Source organism: Dryobates pubescens, chromosome 22, assembly GCF_014839835.1.
Source record: "Dryobates pubescens isolate bDryPub1 chromosome 22, bDryPub1.pri, whole genome shotgun sequence".
NCBI classification, from domain to species: Eukaryota; Metazoa; Chordata; class Aves; order Piciformes; family Picidae; genus Dryobates; species Dryobates pubescens.
The window spans coordinates 14,007,790-14,027,392 of NC_071633.1; the positions used below are offsets into that span (position 1 = coordinate 14,007,790).

Sequence of the window (19,603 nt, forward strand, 5' to 3'; positions counted from 1 at the left end):
CGGCCTGCAGCCACTCCTATGGCATCTCAGAGCCAGGGGGGGATGCCAGCCACCATGACAGGTCACCCACCAGCCAGGACTGGCACACAGCTGTGCAGGGCGCATGAACACCCAAGGCCTTTTGCAAATCATCCTCCTGTCTCAAGGCTGCAGCTGAGAGGGGAATTCAGGAGGAGCCTGCAGATGCATTTGAGCAGGAAGTGCAGGCAGATCCAACAGGGAGTGTTCCCTGCCTTGGTGCGCCAGTCCTACGTGGCATCACCCTGCACTCTGCCACTTGTGCCACGGCAGACCAGCTCTCCCTCGGTCTATTTCTGGTTGCCAGAGGCCTCATTCCTGCCAGAGGAGACCCGTGAGCACCTGGAGCTCCACCTCCATGCTAAGATGTTAAAGCATCACAAGGGCTTGATGGAAAGGCTGCAGGCTCAGCTCCGTGCAAGCACAGCGTGGAGCTGGAGAGATGGCCCAAGGCTCTGAAGCATGGGGGAAGCTGAGGCAGTAGGGCATCTGTCTGCCTTTGTGCCCAGCTACCTCTGACTTTGAGCTCTCCCAGCTCAGGCTGGAGAGTCTGTGGGGCAAGACTGGGGACAGCCATGGCGGGCAGAGAGCCTGCCAGGCTCCAGGACAGCAGTAGGACCCCAAGCAGCTGCCACAGAGTGCTGGGCATTTCACTGCCTACAGCAAGCATGTTGGCATCATCATCTGTGCCTCTATCAAACTGTGGAGCGGTTGCAGCTGGTGTGGGAATCGCGTCCTGAACATGAACAACATCTTGAGAACGTGATGGCAGCGAGGACTTGGGGGGATGGGGTTGCACTGGCTTTGGTTATGTTTTGTGCAGTTTTCTTCCTCCTGTGTATTTCACTGTGCTGCTTCTACAAGTAGGCTAAGCTTAGGTAATCATACATTGTATTCTTAGGTTAGTTAGATGAGTAGCTAAGGTAATTCTGCATTTATTCTTCGGTTAGTTAGATTAGTACCTAAGGTAATTCTGCTTTGTATTCTTAGGTTAGTTAGATTAGTAGCTAAGGTAATTCTGCTTTGTATTCTTAGGTTAGTTAGATGAGTAGCTAAGGTAATTCTGCATTGTATTCTTAGGTTAGTTAGATTAGTAGCTAAGGTAATTCTGCATTTATTCTTAGGTTAGTTAGATTAGTAGCTAACGTAATTCTGCATTATATTCTTAATTTAGTTGGATTATTAGCTAAGGTGTTAGCTGTAGTTTCCCAGATCATCCTTCTGGCCCTTCTCTTCGATGGAAGTCACACCGATAGCCTCCAGTCATCTGGAGAGAGGCCAGGGGATTCGCCTGCTACCCTGAGCAGGAACCTCTTTCCATAGCATTCCATTCCATTCTATGACCTCAGCTGTGTGAGGTGCAGCAAATCAGCTGGGACAGGCGGCAGCAGCAGCTCCCTGTGGCACAGCAAAAGCTCCGGAGAGCCCGGCAGTGGAGCCTACATCCCTGTCGCAACTACAGGGCCCGGCTGGGGCCCAGAGCGCGGAGGATGGGGCACGGAGCCCGGCTGCGTCCGTGCTGTGACAATGCGCACGTGTATCGCACAGATGCTAGAAGAATTTAAAAACTGGGACGAAAAGATTTTATTTGTTTGTGCTCTGGAAAGAGAACGAGAAATGATGGCGACACAGAACCCACCACACAGAGGCTTTATAATTTATTAGTGCTGCAAATGGAAGTCGACTGCCTCCTTAAGATGAGTCGCAGAGGCGGAAAGCAATTGTATTCCTGTGCCGCGGAAAAGGGAGCTGCCTGCCTCGTTCGAAAGCGCCCCGATCCTGCCCGCGCTGCAGTCCCCGTGCGCATACATTTTAAACCGCTTTCGCTGGCCGCTCCGAGCACGGAGCCACAGAAGGCCGAGAGCGATCGCCGCTCACCTCAACCCGCGACCATGCCACCTGAAATCGAAAACTAAACCGGTACAGAAACCACGACAAGGGAAACTTCTCCCCCCTTGTTGCTCGCTCCGACCGACAAGCCATGTAAAAGGGACATTGCCGATCACGCACCGATCACGCACCGATCCCGCTGCCGCACAGCACCGCTACAAATAAATCGCGGAGATCAGCCTTGCCAACCACGCAAGCGCGCTGTTCAAGAGGAAATCAAATCACCTGCCGCGGATTGCAAAGTGTGAGGACGTCCCCCTGCAGCCGCCAGCGCCGCCAAACCCTCCACGCTGCCTGTTTTAAACGGGACACGCGTGCATGCAGCCCACGCGGGACTCAACCCAGCACGGCAGAGAGCCCACCGCAAAGCCAGAGCTGAGCCGCTCCGGAATAACGACTCCTCCGATTCAGCTTATGAATCCAGCCCGTCACCGCGCGAATGTAGCCCGCAAAACCGCCGTGACCCTAAAAGCACAGCGCTCCCAAAATCCGATCCGCATTCAAGCCGCAAGCTGAACTCCGAAGCCATCCGTCGGAAGTCGCGGGAAAACCGCGCCGCGCCGGCAGCCAGAAGAGAGGCTGCAAGCCGCCTCCGCAGCGCAGAGGAGCCAGGAAAAAATCGGAAGCACGTCCGCTGCCCGAACACGAAGTGCCGGGAAGAAGCTGCCAACTGTAAGTTCGAAAATGCCTCCATGAAACAGAGCTCAGTCGACAGACGTCATTTTGAGGCACATGCCAGCACCACATGCCGGCAGCGCCTGGCGAGGCACATGAAGTGCTTCGTACTCAGTTCGCCCCGGCCACCCTGCCGTGTCCCGGCCTGGAGAGGAACCGACGCTGCACGGAAAGGGGCCGCAAGCGACACCCCAGCCGTTCCAGCCGCTCCAGTAGCCAAGAGAAAAGGAATTCACAGAGACACCCTGAACGCTTTGGTCCCTCACCGGTGGACCAGCAATCCAGCAATCGATTTCCCTGGGAATGCCAGAGCACTTCGCGAGATGCTTGGAGGAATCCCAAGTGGAAAGGATAGTGCTTCGAATTTTGAATGAAAGCGGCGGCAGTCGGGAAAAGCAGCTCTATGGAGGAAAGCTCAGCGGAAGCCAGAGCCGAGTCTGCTCTCCTGCTCCAGCCTTCACAGCTGCTTCAGCTTCGCCACTTTTGCCTGGCAAGGGAGAAAAGCCTCCCTCACCTCACCTCAGTATTGAGGAACCCTGTCTCTCAGCTACGGAGACGGATTTACATCTGGGGGTAGGAAATGAAAAAGCCCCACGGACACTTGGATTAATTCAGTGTCACACCGGAGGCACATTAACAGTCAGGGGGTGGACAATATTTAAAGGGCACCAAAGTGTTGGGCTCAGAGCATATGCTGCTCTGCAGTGTTTGTGGTAACACTTGGTTCATGTCTACATGGTTTGTGTGCGCTTCCTACAGTGCGTTTGGTATTGTAAGTCACTATGCTTAATGTGTAAAGCACTGTATCGGATATGTAAGCCACTGGGCTCAGGCAGGAGGCTGTTGCTCAGAGGGCTTCATCTCCTGGTTCCGTGGCAGGCAAGAAATCTCAAGTGTGAGCTGGGGGACTGAGGCCGCTGATGCCCACAGCCTGGGGCTGCTGTGCCGGGACCTCAGCTGTGTGAAGTGCAGAACAGCCGGCAGAGGCAGCGGCAGCGCCATGAGGCACAGCGAAAGCGCCCGAGAGTGCGACTCTGGTACCTGCGGGGCAGGAGTGGCTACAGGGCCCGGCTGGGGCCCGGAGCGCGGAACACAGCTCCTCCCCAGCACGGGCAGCAGCCACACAGGGAGCAGGGAGACGCTGGGGCCACTCGATCGGGCTACAGCCCAGCCCAGCCTGCAGCCACTCCTATGGCATCTCAGAGGCAGAGGGGGATGCCAGCCACCACGATGGCTCACCCAGCAGCCCGGGCTGGCACACAGCTGTGCAGGGCTGACCGGCACCCAAGCCCTTTTGCAAATCGTCCTCCTGCCTCAAGGGCTGAGGTCGAGACCGGATTCCAGGGGGAGCCTGCAGATGCAGCTGGGCAGGGAGCGCTGGCAGCTCGTCGGGGCACGTCCCCCGCCTTGCTGCGGCAGTCCTACAGGGCTCAGCCGCTGCCTCGCTGAGGTTTTGCCTTTTCTAGGCGGGCTCCCCTGCCCCGCCGCCTCAGCACCAGCACTAATATGTCGGCGGCCGCAGGCTTCAAGCGGCTGCCTCGCCCCTGCGCCTGCGCCTGCGCCTGCCCCTGCCCCTGTTCCCGCCCGGGCCGAAGCGGGGCCGCCGCTCCCTCAGGCGCTGCGGGGAGGGCTGTGTGGCGCTTTAGGAATCTGCAGATTTGCAGGGAAACTTGCCGACTGCGGCCTGTCACTTTGTCCACCCTGGGGCACACCTTGGGGTTTGTCAGATGGCTTTGCAATAAACTGCTTGCTGGGGCAAATTTTGGTCTGGTTTGGTTTATTTTGCTGCCATAGTTCCAGCAGCAGCACAGAAAACTCTGTGAACAGCTGCTGCTCTGCTCAGCAGAGGGAAAGAGTCCCTGTTTGAGGGTAAAGGACTTCTGATCTCTTCACCCACTTGGGGACTGGTGACTTCTGATCTCTTCACCTACTCTTATGAGGAGAGGCTGAGAGACCTGGGGCTGTTTAGCCTGGAGAAGAGCAGCCTGAGAGGGCATCTGATCAGTGCTCATCAAGAGCTGAAGGGCAGGGGACAAAAGGATGGGGACAGACTCTGGTCGGTGCTGCCCAGGAACAGCACAAGGGACAGTGCTGGATGTTCCCTGCATGTTGCACCTAAACATACTGAAAAACTTCTTTGCTGTGCAGGTGCTGGAGGCCTGGAACAGGCTGCCCAGAGAGGTTGTGGAGTCTCCTCTGGAGAGATTCCAAACCCAGCTGGCCATTGTGATCCTGGGCAAGCTGCTGTGGGTGCCCTTGCTTTAGCTGGGGGGTTGGACTGGATGGTGTGCAGAGGTCCCTACCGACCCCCACCATGCTGGGATTCTGTGATGTGCCTTTATCACCTCTGAGATGCAAGTTCCTGCAGGAAAAGAACGAGCTAAGCCTTCGGGCCAAGAAAGCAATGACAAAGAAGGCCACTACTGCAGACATCCTTTATTTTAGTAAATCTTGTGCAAAGATCAAAGTCAGACAGGTGGTTTTGCACCAGGCACAACAGCCAGAATGCCCTGCCACAGCACTTCAACCCAGCCCAAGGTCCATCTCAAGCTGCAGGTTTAGCATCCCAGCACACAGCCTCGTAGCTGAGATAGACACAGGTTTACAGCCATATTTACAGACTGCACAGCACTCCTCCTCTCTGCACAACCATCTCCAGCACTTTCTCAGCCTCTCCTTCACTTTGGGCCTGCCATGAAGCACCATTTCTAGAGATGGTCTGTGTCCAAAAGCGCACACTGTGAACCTTCCCTCAGCCTGGCAACGCAGAGAAAAGGCAGGGCAGGCCCATGGTCAGTCATCAGACACATTCCCCTCACCAGTCATAGTCTTGGAAAGCTATCTGCTACATAAACATTGGCTTGGTTGCCACAGCCCAGCCCAGCCTTCAGCCAGCAAAAGTCTGATGGCATCTCACAGTCAGTGCCCTCAGAGCCAGAGGGGGATGGCAGCCACCATGACAGGTCACCCACCATCCCGGGCTGCCACACAGCTGTGCAGGGCTGATCAGCACCCAAGCCCTTTTGAAAATCCTCCTGCATTGTATTCTTAGGTTAGCAGCTAAGGTGTTAGCTGTAGTGCCCCAGATCCTCCTCCTGGCCCTTCTCATGGATGGGAGTCACATTGACAAGCCTCCAATCCTCTAGAGGGGATTCGCCTGCTACCCTGAGCAGGGACCTGTTTCCATTCCATTCCATGACCTCAGCTGTGTGAGGTGCAGCAAATCAGCTGGGACAGGTGGCAGCAGCAGCTCCCTGTGGCACAGCAAAAGCACTGAGTGTGGCGGTGCGGCCTGCATCCCTCTCATGGCTACAGAGCCTGGCTGGGCCACAGAGCAGAGAGGATGGAGCACAGAGCACTGAGGATGGGGCACAGAGTGTGAAGGATAGGCCACCTCAGGTCCCCTCTGCCTCAGCGTGCTTTTGCCTTGGCGGGCTTGCCGCTTGCTGAAGGCTGCCCTGTGGGAGCAGTGTGTGTTAATCCAGGGCTTGCACACAGCCTTCAGTGTATCATAGAGTTGTTTAGGTTGGTAAACACCTTTTAGATCTTCCTTCTATTTAATTTCCCACAACTTATGTGCTCCTGTTTTCTTCAGCAGCTCCCTGGCCAGTATAGAAGCCCCAGAACTGCATGCTTCTTAAACCTACATTCTTCTACAGTAAAGTGTGTCTGTAGTATCAGTTTCCATTATTCATGCTCTAAGATATCCATCCAACATCTATGTCTATGAGGCTCTCACTTGAGCTTCCTCTGTGGTCAGTGGAGAAAACCATTACCAGCTGAACTTGTCCCCTTCTGCAGTAATGACCTAATGCTGTGCCATCCAGTTAGCCTTCTGGACGTAGGTGTACACCTCTCTGTTTCAACTGGAAAGGGAGCCTAGAGAGGGAGTTTTGATTCCAGCATCTTTAGATGGCTAAGATTAGAGAAGATAAGTCACAAACCACATTGCCTACCCAGCTACTGGGGCTCCAGAGGATGCCAAAGACTGAGAGAGACGTTCTTGTCTTGTTAAAGCAGTTCTTAGCTGGCTGACGACTCTTCTTAGGGCACATTTGACTTCTTTGTTCCTCAGACTGTAGATTATGGGGTTTAGCAGGGGGGTGAGGATTTCATAGAGCATGGAAACTATCCTGTCCTGATGAGGTGAGTAGGTGGAGGAAGGTCGTGCATATATGCAGATGGTGGTCCCATAGAAAAGGCATACAACTGTCAAGTGAGAACCACAAGTGGAGAAAGCTTTGTGCCTGCTCTCAGAAGACCTCATGCTCAGGATGGCCATGAGGATACAGATATAAGAGATCAGAGTGATCACAAAGGCACTGCCTCCAAGGACCCCAGCCACAAGGAGAATGACCAGCTCCCTGCTGTAGGTAGGCAAGCAGGAGAGGGCCAGCACAGGGGGAATGTCACAGTAATACTGCTCAACCTTATTAAAACCACAGAAAGAGAGTGTAAAAATCAAAGAGGTGTGCAACAGGGAATTAACAACCCCCACTAGCCAGGTGCCAATGGCTAGGTGAGCACACAGCTTCATGCTCACAATGTTCATGTACCGCAGTGGGTGACATATGGCAACGTAACGGTCGTAGGCCATCACAGCCAGGAGGAAAATCTCTGTGCCTACAACATCAATGAGGAAGAAGAGCTGGAGCATGCAGCCAGTGAAGGAAATCATCTTGTTCTCAAGCAACAAGACATCCAGCATCTTTGGCACGGTGATAGTGGGACATAAGATATCCAGTAGGGATAAGTTGCCAAGAAAGACGTACATGGGGTTGTGCAAATGGGTGTCTGTGCTAATGGCAGTAAGGAACATGATGTTGCCTGCCATGGTGGCCAAATAAATAATCAAAAACAGCACAAAGAGAAGAAAACGGACTTGGGGAGCATCAGAAAGGCCTACAAGAACAAAGTCTGATACTGTTGATAGGTTGACCCTCTGCATCTTCTCTTTCATTGTGGAAATGATTGCAGAGGCTTACCTGGAAGACAGAGAAATTGCAACTTAGTCCAAATAGCATCCAACTTCTAAAGAGGGGGATTTTAGAGGGGTCAGGCTTGCAGTTTAAAATCGCCTGCAAGTCTGCATTGACACACAGAAGCTTGAGAGGGACCAAAGACAAAGCTTAAAGCACCACAAGACACTTTAGTTATCACAAACAAAAGGCACATGGCACTTTCAATCACATCTCCAAATGGGGGAACATGCAGGTGAAGTACAACAGAAGCTTCACACAGAAACACTCACTGCCACACAGCACTGACTAAGTTGTCCTCTACATCTCCAGGAAAGAGGAGACTCTCCTTTTTTTTCTTTCTATGTCTGATGAAAACATCCAAATATGACAGGGCAAGGGCTCCACTGTAGGCTCAGGAGCTGTTAAGAAGTGACGAGTCCTAATTTAGCAGCGCTGGAACATTCACACATGTGCAGGTACTGGCAGAAGTGCCACCTTGGCCTCATTTCTTTAATGAGCTTTTATAAACCTGCAGATGTATCTGGGGAGGAACATCTCTGAAGCCTTTTTTTTTTTCCCCTGGATGCCATCTGCATTGCATAAGATGTTCAGAATGCTGCCAAAGGAGGCTAGAAACGTGAGAAACTGTTTTCTCCCTTTGAATCCTTTGACTCCTGTGACTACCATGTTGTAGGACCTTTTTAAAAGGCTGTGGTTTGATACTGGAGTCTACCCCCAGTGAAAAGTATTAGATGGTATCATTCATGAGAGGAGAAGGCTGAGAGGGGATCTTATCAATGCTTATAAATATCTGAGGGGTGGGTCAAGATAAAGGTGCCAGTCTCTTTTGGGTGGTGCTCAACAATAGGACAAGGAGCAGTGGCTACAAGCTAGAACACAGAGGGTTCCACCTCAACACAAACTTCTTTCCTGTGAGGGTGACAGAACACTGGAGCAGGCTGCCCAGAGAGGTTGTGGAGTCTCCTTCTCTGGAGACTTTCAAAACCCATCTGGATGCATTTCTGTGCTGCCTGTGGAGGTCCCTTCCAACCCTTACCAGTCTGTGATTCTCCAGGTCCTGCAGCCCATCTCGGGTGCCTACCCTCATGGGGAAGGATTTCTTCCTAACATCCAATCTGAATCTACCCAATTCTAGTTATTTTTCCCCATTCCCCCTAGTCCTGTCCTTACCTGACACCTTAAAAGTTCCCTCACCAGCCCCATTTTCCCCTTTTTCCCCCCCTCAAATCCCACAGCACCTGGGCTCTGTTGGAGTCTCCTCCCACCCTAGGTGTGGCCACTTGGCCCTTCCCACCCACTCCCCTATTTAATGCCCACCAGGAAAAGCAGAAGCCCTAAGCTGAGCCCATCTGGGCTGAGGGATCCTCCTCTCATCGCTGGTGAGTGCCCATGGTGCACACTGGGTGATGGTGGTGGTGACAACAAAGGCCGGGGGGCCTGGTGGCCCCCCGGTTGTTAGGAAGAGGATTGATGGCCACTCTAACATCATCCACAGGTGCTGGTTGGGCCTCCTTACTGGGGCTGAGCTCCTCTGTGTGGTATCTTGGCTGGTGAGGGTCTTACCCCTGGCTCTGGGGTGGGTGCAAAAATGGTGGTGGTGGAGCAGGAGCTGTTCAGCCAGATGATATGATGCTAATGATGCTATTTTTACCTGGAGGCCCCTTGAGTCTGCTCTCATCATTCACTAAATCTCTGCTTTTGTGCCTCATTTACAGACCATTGCTTCCCCCTCACTGCTTCTTTTCAGAAATAGGGAAAGGAGGAAAGAAAGCAATAAAGCATATCTGGAAAATGCATTCACTTACCAACCAACTCTGACCAGGAAGCCTTCAGGAAGAGGGGCAGGTTGGACAGTGAGAGTCACTCCTTATGAATCACAAGGCAAATTTAATAAAGAACAGACAGAAAAAGACTGCATCTTCTCCATTGTGGTTATGTTTCATGGTGGTAAATGGGGGTGGGGAAAGTTCAAGCTGACTTGGATATCTCAGTCACACTTCTCCACAGAAAGAACCACTGAGAAAGGGACCTTGTGACAAGTGAATCCCTGAAGGATACTTCATACAGAATTGACCAGGTTGGAAAACACCTTTGAAATCTTTTGAGTCCAACCTATCACCCAGCACCATCTAATCAACTAAACCATGGCACTAAGTGCCTTATCCAATCTCTTCTTAAACACTTCCAGTGATGGTGACTCCACCACCTCCCTGGACAGCACATTCCAATGGCCAATCTCTCTGTGAGGAATTTCTTCCTAACATCCAGTCTAAACCTCCCCTGGCACAGCTTGAGACTGTGTCCTCTTGTGCTGGTTGCCTGGGAGAAGAGATCAACCCCCACCTGGCCCTCCTTTCAGGTAGTTGTAGACAGCAAGAAGGTCTTCCCTGAGCCTTCTCTTCTCCAGGCTAAACAACCCCAGGCTCCTCAGCCTCTCCTCATAGGGCTTGTGCTCTAAACCCCTCCTCAGCTTTGTTGCCCTTCTCTAGACACCTTCCAGCAACTCAACATCTTTCTTAAACTGAGGGCCCAGAACTGGGCACAGAATCCTCACAGCAGAGTTTCTCCAGCCCTGGGATCATCCTGGATTCAGGTTGGATGTTAGGAATTTCTTCCCCATGAGGGTGGTGAGACACTGGAACAGGCTACCCAGGGAGGTGATAGAAGCCCCATCCCTGGGGGTTTTTTAAAGCCAGGCTGGATGTGGCTCTGGGCAACTGATCTAGTGTGAGGAGTCCCTGCCCATGGTAGGGGGGTTGTAACTGGATGATCCTTGAGGTCCCTTCCAACCCTAACAATTCTATGATCTTTGTGGCCCTCCTCTGGACTCACTCCAACAGCTCTGTGTTCTGGTGTTTTCATGTCCTACTTCTTCTGAAGCTTCACCACAAAGATCACTTTATAATAAGCATGCCTGCCAGAATGAGATACAAGAAAGTGATCAGTCTCATGCATAGCTGAGAGAAGAATGAGGGCTGTGGGCCTTCCATCTTCCTAAACTGGCTCCATGCCCCTTCCACTGCCAGTTACCCATCCTCTCACTGAATAGCCACGAGAGGGCAATACCTCCTGCAAAACCTCTGTGTTGTTCAAGGCTTCAAAGTGCCAACAGTCCAGAGGTGAAGTTCTAATACTGGTTATGGAAAGGGACCTTCTACTACTTGCTTTCTGGCATTTTTAATCTGAGACCTCATGTCTGAAGCCCAGAGCTGATAATCCAACCTTAGTACATCACAGTGCTTGACATTCTGCTGAACCTCTTGCATGATGTACATGTGGCAGCAGCTAGCTCACCAAAACAAAGACTTCTAGAGAGTGCTAATGTTCACAGCTGTGACTGACATCCTCATCGACCTTAAGGTCTTCTTTTGGGGTGGGAATGGTTGGCCCCATCAAGGTGGCAGTCACCCAGCGCTTTGGGCTGCTGCCTCTTAACTCCACATCTTGTATGCTTGCAGGGATGTTCTTAGTTGGGTTGTTAGAAGTAGAAACACAGGAAAATATTCAAGATGGGCTTTCAATCTGATCTAGCCAGGCTTTCCACTTAGTGAGCTCATTTGTAACCTTGTTGACCCAATACTACAAAGGTCTGACCTCCAGCTTTGTGATGCTTGTGAACTATGTCACATGCAAACAGCCTTTAAGCTCGCCAGAAAATCATCAGCTACCAAAAGCTTCCTTAGCTCTGCCTGTCATGCTGAGGTTTTAATCTTTTTTTATTCCCCATATTCATGCAAAGGTCTCAGGAAGCATTGCTAGGGAGTAAAAAAGTAGTCCTGATGCCCCAGTGCCAGTAGATGTGACATGTTCAGCAGAGGAGAGACATGAACCTGTTGGAGCAAGTCCAGAGGAGGCCACAACAATGATGGGAGGACTGGAAGCCCTCTGCTTTGAAACCAGGCTGAGAGAGTTGGAGCTGTTCAGCCTGGAGAAGAGAAGGCTCCAGGGAGGCCTTCTGGTGGCCTTTCATGCTTCAAGGGGAGAAGAAGAAAGCTGGGGACAGACTTTTGAGCAGGGTCTGTTGTGCCAGGACAAGGGGTGATGGTTTGGAACTAAGAGAGGGAGATTCTGACTGGAGAGAAGGAAGAAATTGAGGGTGGTGAAACCCTGTCCCAGGCTGCCCAGGGAGGTGGGAGCTGCCCCATCCCTGGCACCACTGCAGGTCAGGTTGGCTGGGGCTCTGAGCAACCTGCTCTTGTTGGGGATGTCCCTGCTGACTGGAGGGGGCTTGGACTAGATGAGCTTTGAAGGCCTCTTCCAACCCCAATCACTCTCTAATTCTATGATCCTGTCTTACCTGTAGAAAGAGTTTTCTGCCTCATGGTAAAAAAAGATAAAAAATTGACATTTCCCAAGTAGTCCTCATCCTGTAATGCCCCAAAGCAGTCTGGAGATACCTGGGTGGTGTAAATCCCTCAAATGCTGCTGTCCCATACCCCTGAGTTGATGCTCTACAGAGTACAGTGGAAACTGTACTGGGACAGCTCTGGGTTTGCCTTATCTTTTTCAAGAGCCATCTCTGAGCTGAGCTTTTGCTGTGAGGCCCAAATTCCTCAGGCCACAGCATGTCACCGCACACCCAGAATGTGAAACCAGCCCCGGCCAAGCAGTTTTGAAGCTGCACCCCTCGCCAGTTTGCTGCTTGACCCCCAGTCTTTAAATCAAATTGATTAGACCAGGACCTCCTTAAGTTTCTTGGGATTTAACCACAGCATTGCAGAGATCCTACCAGTTTTCAAAAGACTTTTTTTATCCCTCTGAGGCAATTTCACCATCTTCTCCATCAGGGCAGACAATTACACCGGAGCGTAAGCCCAGAGAGCTGCTAATTTCCAGGAGAGAAAGAATGGGAGATGTTAATGGTGCACAGGGGAACCAATTTACTCACCCTTTACAAACTCTCCTGCCAACTTGCACTGCTGCAGTTTGTCAGGCACCAACTTTTTAACAGCATCTACTGAGGCCTTGTTAAATTTGTCCCGAGCGGTTTGCTGGAGAGACAAATCCATTGTAGGAAATTGCTTGTCTTGAGCCACAGCCTCCCAATAACCACCAGGGATTTGTGTTTGGCTTCCTTGTCAAAATCAGAGTGACCATTTCAGATCAATACATGTAAATGGTCTGCATGGAAAAGCAAAGGAGGTACCAGGCCAGTGTGGACATGGAACTGTCCTGCCTGGGAAAAGACCTTTAAGGTCATTGAGTCCAACCACTACCCAACTTGCCCCAAGTCTGGTGCTAAACCATGTCCTTCAGCACATCTGTGTGTCTTTTAAACACCTCCAGGGATGGGGATTTGACCTCTCTGGGCACCCTATCCCAGTGCTGGAGAACCCTTTCAGTGAAGTTTCATCTAACATCCAGCCTAAACCTTCCCTGGTGCAACCTGAAGCCATTGCCTTTCATCCTGTTCCTTCTTACTAGGGAGAAGAGACCAAGCTCCACCTAGCTCCAGCCTCTTTTCAGGGAGTTGTAGAGACTCACAAGGTCTTCCCTCAGCCTCCTTTTCTCCAGACTCAACCCAGGTCCCTCAGCTGCTTCTCCCCAGCCCTGTTCTTCAGACCCTTCCCCAGCTTCATTGCTCTTCTCTGGACCCACTCCAGCCCCTCAATGTCTTTTTTATAGTGAGAGGCCCAAAACTGAACATGGTACTCAAGGTGTGGCCTCAGCAGTGCCCAGAACAGGGGGGAAATCACTTTCCTGGTCCTGCTTGTCACAGCCTTGCAAATCCAGGCCAGGATTCTGGTGGCCTTGTTGGCCACTTGAACACCCTGCTGGCTCATATTCAGCCAGCTGTTGATCAACACCCCTAGGTATTTCTCTACTGGGTAATTCCCAGCTACTGTGGGTTTTTTTGGAGGGGTTTATGTCATTACAGATAGAACAAAGAAAGAAAAAGCTGAACTTCAGCACTGCTTCTGATAAGGCCTTTATCATCAGACAGAAATTTTGTCATCTGCTAATCATTCTCAGCCTGGTACATACAGTCCTTCCTTTCCGCCTCCCCAGCACAAACATTTCTTCTTAATGGGACATCCCACACTGCTGAGCAGGAAAAAAATTGCAGTTGAGAACTCCTGTGCTGGGCAAAATTGTCCATCACTGACACAGGCTGTGAGATAGATTGCCTCATATGAGGAAAGTTTTCCCAGTAAAACAGCAGTGAGGTCCAGGCCCCACAGCCAGCAAGGTCCTTTCTCATTTTAAGGCCCATGGGGTTTTGCTCCCTAGCTTTGTTCCCATGGAGCAGGCTGGAGACAAGACTGAGTCTTGAATTTTCTCAGGCATCCAAACTAAACCAGACTGAAACACTGCCAAGGAAAAAAGTCACGCAGTGTGGTCATCAACTTGTCAAAACCTCACTCTGACAGCACCCAAAGGGTCTCTCGTTGTGCCCAGAATGTTGATCCTGCCTGCCGTGGTCTCTTTGCCACCTCTTCTGGGCTGTTGGAGCAGACAGGTTGCCTTGGGCAGCAGATTGTCAATAGCAGAAAAATGGCCATGGCCCCCAAGACACCAGGGTACTGGGGTGCCACATCCTGGCCCAGGCTGCCCAGGGCAGTGGTGCAATCTGGAGGGGTTTTAAAGCTGTGGAGATGTGCTGCTGAGGGACATGGTTTAGTGGTGACTTGGCAGTGATGGATTAAGGGTTGGACTTGACCTTAAAGGTCTTTTCCAGCCAAACCATTCTGTGATTCTATAAATAGAGGGTGGCAGAAGGAGGAGGAAACTGAAGCAAGAAGTGCACTTGAGGGCTGAATGTGGTCAAGCAGCTGGAGGACTGGACTGGGCTCTGCAGCCTGCGAGTGCTGGCAGCAGCAGGAAGCTCTACCCCAAGCTGGGGGTGTAGAAAATCTCATTACAGGCAATAAGAGACAGTGAGGTGATCAGAGATCACCAAGATAAACTCAGCAGGCGTGCCCTTGGTTTGTACTCTTGCTTCTTGTGGCAGAGAACTCAGCAGTTTCACTGGTGAGGATGAAATTTGTTCTCTCAAGGTTTTGGAAACCAGTGGTGAAAGAGCCATTTCCCATTTCCCCTTTCTCCTTCCCGACAGCAGTTGCTCCTCCTGTCCTAGCTGCTGCCCTGTTCTGCCAGGCCAGCAGATTGCACCACAGCAGAGCTGCTTCTTCCCAAGTTGGGAAACGACCTTGGGCTGTGTTTCAGCAGAACTTGGATGACCCAAGCAGAAGCTGCTGTGTAACTGCTTGTAAGTCCCTCTAGTAAGGACTGGGCCACTCAGCAGATTTCCCTATAGACCTTTGATCTCCTGATGTCTGCACAGACACATCAAAGTTCCACTCAAGCCTTTTTGGAGATGCTTTTTATTTGTACAAGAAACTGTGATGACCAAAACTGGAAGAAGACTAGAGGTAATCATAGAACCATAGAATGTTAGGGATTGGAAGAGATCTCAGAAGATCATGGAGTCCAACCCAGGGTCACCTAGGGCAGGTCACCCAGGAATGCATCCAGGTGGGTCTTAGAAGTCTCCAGAGAAGGAGACTCCACAACCTCTCTGGGCAGCCTGCTCCAGGGCTCCATCACCCCACAGTAAAGAAGTTTCTCCTAATGTTGAGGGGGAGCTTCCTGGGTCCCAGTTTGTGCCCATTGCCCCTTGTCCTATCACAGGACACCACTGAAAAGAGTCTGGCCCCATCTTCTTGACACCCACCCTTCAGATATGTGTAGACATTTATAAGACCCCCCTCTCAGTCTGCTCTGGACTGAACAGCCCCAGGTCTCTCAGCTTTAATGTCCTAGCTCCACCTTGTCCTGATGTGATGCTTTACTAAACGTAAGCCTGCTTTTAAATGCAAACTGATCTTGTCTCTGTTACTTCAGATCATTCAAAAAGTGTCTCTGAAAAGCAGTCCAAACCCTAGGAAGTCTAAAACCAGTCTCTTTTTTAACCCACACATCTGATGGGTTCGGAGCTGAAGTAGAGGAACTTAATTTCTTTCACCAATACTGTCAAAAGAGGAGAGGCTTAGGCTGCTGAACTACCTAATCAGCTTTTGGTGGCAAGATAGCTCATATCTTAAGAAGGAGTCTGAAATGGTTTTGAACACCCCAGGGTTATGGTGGAATCACCATCCCTGGAGGTATTTAAAAGCCATGTGGATGTGGTGCTGAAGGATGTGGTTTAGTGGTGGTGGCTTAGCAGGAGTGGGGGGATCATGAGCTCCAGGTGAGCTGTTGGACTTGATGTTCTCCAAGGTCTCTTCCAGCCTCAACAGTTCTGTGATTCTAGGTTGTATTCAGTTGCTGTGGTGATGGGAGGACCTCATCCATTTGCATGAGGAGCAGAGGAAGATCATGGAAACAAACACAGAAAAGCAAAGACAAGACATTAGTGGGAGGGAAAATGACACTGGCAAAGGACACAGTTGTTGAGATCTTTCTGATTTACAGTCCATGGAAAAGATTTGCCCATGCCTTAAAAATCTCTCCATGTTTCTTAATGAACAGTAACACAGAGTGATAGAATCATAGAATGGTGTGGGTGGGAAGGGACATCCAAACAGCATCTAGTCCAACCCCCTTGCACTGAGCAGGGACATCAGAGCTTTGTCAAGCCTGACCTTGAATATCTCCAGGAATGGGACCTCAGCTACCTCCCATGGCAAGCTGTTCCAGTGTTCCACCACCCTCATGGCAAAGAACTTGTTCCTAACATCCAAACTAAATTCCACCAAACCAGGGGAGGGACACACATACCAGACCCTCCCTGCCCACCTAACACCAGCATCAAAGCTCTTCCTCACCTGCAGCCATCTGGGATGCTTACAATGTTAATGCAAGTTCTGTGCTGTAATGGTTGTTTCCTCTTTCCAAGCAACATTCAGAACCTGCTTGACTTTTCTCACTCATGCAGATCCAAACCTCACATGGCTACTGTGAGGGTAGTGGAACACTGGAACAGGTAGCCCAGGGAGGTGGCTGGGGCCTCATTCCTGGAGATATTCAAGATGAGGCTCAACAGGGCTCTGGGAAACCTGATCTAGCTGAGGATGCCCCTGCTCACTGCAGAGGGGGTTGGACTGGATGACCTTTGGAGGTCCCTTCCAACCCAGACCAATCTATGGTTCTGTGATTCTAATACAAGCCAGGATGCCATTGGCTTTCTTTGCCACCTGGGCACGCTGCTGGCTCACGTTCAGTCAACTGTCAACCAATACCCCCAGGGTCCCTCTCCAAGTCACAGCCTTCCAATCACACATCCTGTGGCTGGAAGCTTACAATCATGCTTACAGCCTGTAGCTTACAATCTTGCTGTTAGTCTGTAGAAAAATGACTGCAGGTTTGCTGCAGACCCAGCTTGCCTCAGGAGCCTCTGCAGCGCTTCCACAGCTTGCACATGGATGCCTTCACCTCCTTATTCCTCATGGTATAGATGAGGGGGTTCATCATTGGGGAGAAGATAGTGTAGGACATACAGATGTGCCTGTTGGTGGAGAAGGCAGAAGAGGGGTGGAGATACATGAGGATGCAGGGTACAAAGAGGAGGGTGACCACCACCAAGTGTGAACCACAGGTGGAGATCACCTTCCAGTATCCCTCATTGAAGCGAACCCTGACTGTGACCAGGATGAAGATGTAAGATGTGACCAGCACCAGGAAGCACACCAGGGATATTAAGCCACTGTTGGAAGCAATGAGCAGCTCAGAGCCAGAGATGTCTGTGCAGGCCAGCTGAATGACCAGAGGCACGTCACAGAAGTAGCTGTCGATCGTGTTAGGGCCACAGAAGGGCAGCTGGACTGTGAGCAGTGTATGGACAAGGGAGTGGAGGAAGCCTCCTGCCCAGCAAGCAGACACCAGGGCCCAGCACATCCTCCTGCTCATGATGGTTGTGTAGTGCAGGGGCTTGCAGATGGCAGCGTAGCGGTCATAGGCCATCACGGTCAGGAGGAACATCTCCGATGCTCCAGTGAAATGCAGGAAGAACAGCTGGGCTATGCAGGCTTCAAACACAATGGTCTTCCTCTGGGTGAGCAGGCCCACCATCATCCTGGGAGAGATGACAGAGGTGCAGCAGATGTCTATGAAAGACAAATTGCAGAGGAGAAAGTACATTGGTGAGGACAGCTTGGGGTCAGTCCAGACTGTCACAATGATGAGAATGTTACTCAGCAGAACCAGGACATAGGCCAGCAAGAAGGTGGTGAAGAAGAGGACTTGCAGCTCCTTTCTATCAGAAAACCCCAGGAGGATGAATTCAGTCACCCTGGAGAAGTTTCCCAGTGCCATCATCACACCTCAAGTGTGGTGGTGACCAGGGCTGAGCAGGAAGAGCAGGGCATGTGCTACAGCTCCAGGAATGATGAGGGTGAGAAGCATTCACTGCTCTTCTGCCTGCTCCAGAAAGCACAGTGTCACATTCTGCATCGTGGTGAGCAGTGTTTGCCAAGAGCTCTGTCCATCCCTCTCTTTTCCTGCCTTCTCACTCCCTTGCCAGGTTTCTGACCCTCACCCCTGGACTCACACTGGCCACTGTTTGTCTGCATTGCAGTTGGTTTGCCAAAGTGTGTGTCCTGATTCTGTCTGGGAGGAATCACATCCTACTCACTGGAGAAGAGCCAGGAATGCTGGGGGAATGCTGCAGTGTCCTTCTACTTGCAGAGAGTTCAGAGTGCCATGATGGAAGTGAAATGTTACCAGGCCCAAACCCTGTGTCTATGCTGTGTGGCTGATACACTCTCTGATGGTCCTCCAAGTCTGTTTCTCTTTCCCATCAAACAAGTTTGCTTCACATATCCTTCCACAGGTAGATCTGCAAATCACAGCATGAGTTCAGGACTGATCCCACTTTTCCCTCTGTCTCTCCCAAGGGCTTGGTCATCTTGCAGAGCTGGCACAGCTGCAGAGAGGGTCAGATGTCTACAGTAATCCCTGATGTTGTGCCAGGCAGAGACCTGCAGAAGGGGCATCACAGGTTGAGCCTAACAGCTCTGGCTTCATGTAGTCAGCAAGGAATAAACACCTTAAAGGCTTGACTTGCAGATCACCCACTGCAGGGAGCTGCCTCCTTCCACAGAAGATAGTTCATCTCTTCTTCAGCATAAATGGAGAGCAGATGCCTGCCCCATGCTAGATGTCTACCATGCAACCACTGTTCAATGAAGCTGCCTTGAAGGATCCAAATCACCACAGGAGTATTTCATTTGGTCTGTGTATCTTCAGTGGATGACCCAAGCAGTTCTCACTGCCTTTCACACCTGCCATGGCTGCTATGAAGACCACAAGGAAAGGAGAGGAAACAAATGGTTAGTGCTGTACCCAGGCACTAAGTGTTGGTACCACATGAACTTCCAAGGCTGAACTCCTTGGTACTTGCTGTCTGAGGACATTCCAAATCTGTTTCAGGTTATTCATCTGATGGGTCAGGGCATTGGTCCAGTCTTCTTCCACCTGCTTATAGATGTCAAACCCTTGGTTTTGTTTGAGTTTTTTCTTGCATAGAGCTTTGTTTCAGGAGGTCTTCAAGTGATGTTTCTTACCCTGACAGGTTCTGGGCAAATTTCACAGTGATGGAATCAATTTTCCATCTGAAATTTAGACAGAAGGATCCAACCAGGCAAAGTCTTGGAGGCTTCCTGAAGTGACCTCTGTGCTGCTCTCCTCTTCCTTCTCCCTAAAGTCACCCCAGCCCAGCATATACATACTCCTGTAGCATTCTGGGTGCTAAACACAGGCAAAAGGTAGTTTTCCACTGGTGGAGGTGGACCTCTGAGACCTGTGCCATTAACCAACTCCAAGCAAACACCCAAGGGCTTTATTAAACAGTTCTGGTGGCTGAGTCCCTTGGTGTGCCATAGCACAACAGCTTGCTCTGTGACCTTCTCTATCTGGAATCTTGAAGCTTGATGTAGAAAGGGTAAGACACTGCACTTCTAAGCCCCCCAAAGCCCTTTGCAGGACAAACCAAATCTCTAGTAATGAAAATATAAATACAGGGTTGTACAAGAGAGTGCCACATTGCAATCACAGAATGGTTTGGGTTGGAAAAGACCTTTGAGATCCAGAGAAGGGCA

General features: G+C 51.0%; 2 protein-coding genes across 2 annotated transcripts; both read right to left on the reverse strand.

Annotated features, from left to right (window-relative positions):
- Positions 1-3,411: 3,411 nt before the first annotated feature.
- On the reverse strand, positions 3,412-7,531 carry LOC104304444 (olfactory receptor 5V1). Its single transcript, XM_054172025.1, has 3 exons — positions 6,540-7,531; positions 4,041-4,233; positions 3,412-3,624 (listed from the first exon to the last, which is right to left on the reverse strand). The coding sequence occupies exons 1-3, from the start codon at positions 7,529-7,531 to the stop codon at positions 3,412-3,414; spliced, it is 1,398 nt and encodes a 465-aa protein (XP_054028000.1).
- Positions 7,532-16,844: 9,313 nt separating this feature from the next.
- On the reverse strand, positions 16,845-17,822 carry LOC104304445 (olfactory receptor 1509). The gene is given in 1 exon segment (XM_009905186.2): positions 16,845-17,822. A coding segment is annotated over 1 exon segment (978 nt).
- Between the last annotated feature and the right edge of the window lie 1,781 nt (positions 17,823-19,603).

What these genes read in the sequence shown, in the direction of transcription:
- LOC104304444 (XM_054172025.1), bottom strand. Translation starts at nt 7,531, where the DNA reads ATGCAGAGGGTCAACCTATCAACAGTATCAGACTTTGTTCTTGTAGGC. An exon ending in TCTGGAGCCCCAGTAGCTGG is followed by an intron (nt 4,234 to 6,539) that starts GTAGGCAATGTG and finishes GCAAATCTGCAG; the next exon opens with ATTCCTAAAGCGCCACACAG. An exon ending in GGGGAGCCCGCCTAGAAAAG is followed by an intron (nt 3,625 to 4,040) that starts GCAAAACCTCAG and finishes CCTGCCCCGCAG; the next exon opens with GTACCAGAGTCGCACTCTCG.